Source organism: Eulemur rufifrons, chromosome 10 (assembly GCF_041146395.1).
Source record: "Eulemur rufifrons isolate Redbay chromosome 10, OSU_ERuf_1, whole genome shotgun sequence".
Lineage (NCBI taxonomy): Eukaryota > Metazoa > Chordata > Mammalia > Primates > Lemuridae > Eulemur > Eulemur rufifrons.
In genome coordinates, this window is record NC_090992.1 from 33,466,613 (window position 1) to 33,468,640 (window position 2,028).

At 49.9% G+C, this 2,028-nt stretch overlaps 1 protein-coding gene across 6 annotated transcripts in view; it reads left to right on the top strand.

Moving 5' to 3' along the window:
- Positions 1-2,028, top strand: part of RAF1 (Raf-1 proto-oncogene, serine/threonine kinase) — a 135,326-nt gene that overhangs the window by 74,971 nt on the left and 58,327 nt on the right. For 5 of the 6 annotated variants that reach the window (XM_069483951.1, XM_069483953.1, XM_069483954.1 and 2 more), the window contains 3 exons: positions 53-184; positions 299-433; positions 650-2,026. The exons of the other annotated variant lie outside the window; for it this stretch is intronic. In XM_069483951.1, the coding sequence (XP_069340052.1) occupies positions 53-184; positions 299-433; positions 650-793 (411 nt within the window). In that variant the 3' untranslated portion in view covers positions 794-2,026. Of the gene's footprint in view, positions 1-52; positions 185-298; positions 434-649; positions 2,027-2,028 lie in introns of those variants that run through there. 6 annotated transcript variants of the gene reach the window in all.

The following is a 2,028-nucleotide window of genomic DNA, read 5'->3' on the forward strand; positions in this document are numbered from 1 at the left end:
TGGATGTCTGTTGGGCCCATCACATGGTGCTGAATGCACTTTGTCCCTGTAGGCCCCAGAGGTGATCCGAATGCAGGATAACAACCCATTCAGCTTCCAGTCTGATGTCTACTCCTACGGCATCGTGTTGTATGAGCTGATGACAGGGGAGCTTCCTTACTCCCACATCAACAACCGAGATCAGGTGAGTCTGCCCGGCGCCTACAGACCTAAGCTGTGGGAGTCCCTGGGCTTCCTGCCAACCTCAGCAGCAAAAACGTTCATTGACCCATTTGCTCAGCTGTTTTCTTTCCCTTAGATCATCTTCATGGTGGGCCGAGGGTATGCCTCCCCCGATCTCAGTAAGTTATACAAGAATTGCCCCAAAGCAATGAAGAGGCTGGTAGCTGACTGTGTGAAGAAAGTTAAGGAAGAGAGGCCTCTTTTTCCCCAGGTAAGCCTTAACTCGGGGTGCTGGGACTGCATTAGTTAAAGCAAGAGTTCTTAACAATAGCAATAGGGGGAGGCATTTTGTTTTGTAGGGAGGGGACCTGTGTCTTCCAACAGATGGGGAGGTCATACAGCCTGTGTCTTTGGACTCCTGAGTGAAGGCTGCTGCTGAGGAAGCACGAAGCCCTAGCTAATAAGACCATTCTGGGCCTTGTTTCAGATCCTGTCTTCCATTGAGCTGCTCCAACACTCTCTGCCGAAGATCAACCGGAGCGCTTCTGAGCCATCCCTGCACCGGGCGGCCCACACCGAGGATATCAACGCTTGCACGCTGACCACGTCCCCGAGACTGCCCGTCTTCTAGTCGACTTTGCACCTGCACTCAGGCCGCCAGGGGAGGAAGGGAAGTCAGCAGGCACCACTTTTCTGCCCTTTCTATGGGGGCAGAGCACGTTTTCAGAGAAGCTGCTGCTAGGACCTTCTAGACTGCTCACAGGGCCTTAACTTCACGTTGCCTTCTTTTCTACCCCTTTCGGCCCTGGGAGGGGGAAGCCATTCGAGATGCTGGTCTGTCCTGCTCCCTCCCCTCATGCCCCATGCTTGGGGCTCAACCTCCAGATGCACACGTGGATGCTGATGGCAATACAAAAGCTGGGGCCCCAGCTGTTGGCTAACTGAGTACTCTTAGGGGCAAGCAAAGGTAGCAGGCAGTCCAGCCCTGATGTGGGGACACGTGGGACTTTGGAAATCAGCTTCTGGAGGAATCCGTATCACAGGAGGGACTTTCTTCAGAGAGAGTGGTGCAGCACCAGACATTTTGCACATAATGCACCAAGCAGCCCAGGACTGCTGAGATTCCGGCCGCCTGAAGGAGCCTGCTTTGGTACTATTGAACTTGGGGACACGTCCTCCTTTCACAGCCTCTGAGGTGTCTAGTGCGTGGGGATGGTTCCAGGCGAGGCACTTGGCCTGCCCTCCCCGTCTCGGCCCTCTCAGGGAGCAGTCTGCCATCGTGCTGAATCTCGTCTTCCAGGAGCTGCCCCTATGGGGTGGGCCGCAGGGCCAGCCTTGTTTCTCTACTCACCATGTGGATGCAAGGAAGCCAGGAGCACAGGTTTTCTTGATGATTTGGGTTTTAATTGTTTTTATTGCGCCTGACAAAAAACAGTTATCTGATGGTCCCTCAATTATGCTATTTTAATAAAATAAATTAAATTTAGGTCTAATGGCTGTTACCTCCTTTTCAAGTAATACTGAGCTCCTTTGTTCACACCCTTGAACAGAAGCAGAAAATGGGCCCAGAGCCTCAACTGGGAATGAATTTTATTTAGCCTTTGTCTGTTATTTATAACCCTTTACTGAAGAAGAGTTAACGAAAAAAATTAATGCATTTTATAAAATATTTGGTATTATCTGGTACAGTTTTTCTTTTTTTACAAAAATAGATAAATTCAGGCTTGGAATGAGTTTGTTCTGGTTCATAAGGTTCATACTTGCCCTCAGTCTTGACAGATCAGAAACCTCCCTGGGTGCTGTGAGATTAAAAAATTCCCAATTAAAGCCCAGTTTTACAGATAAGATGGCTTTAGTATGAAGCAC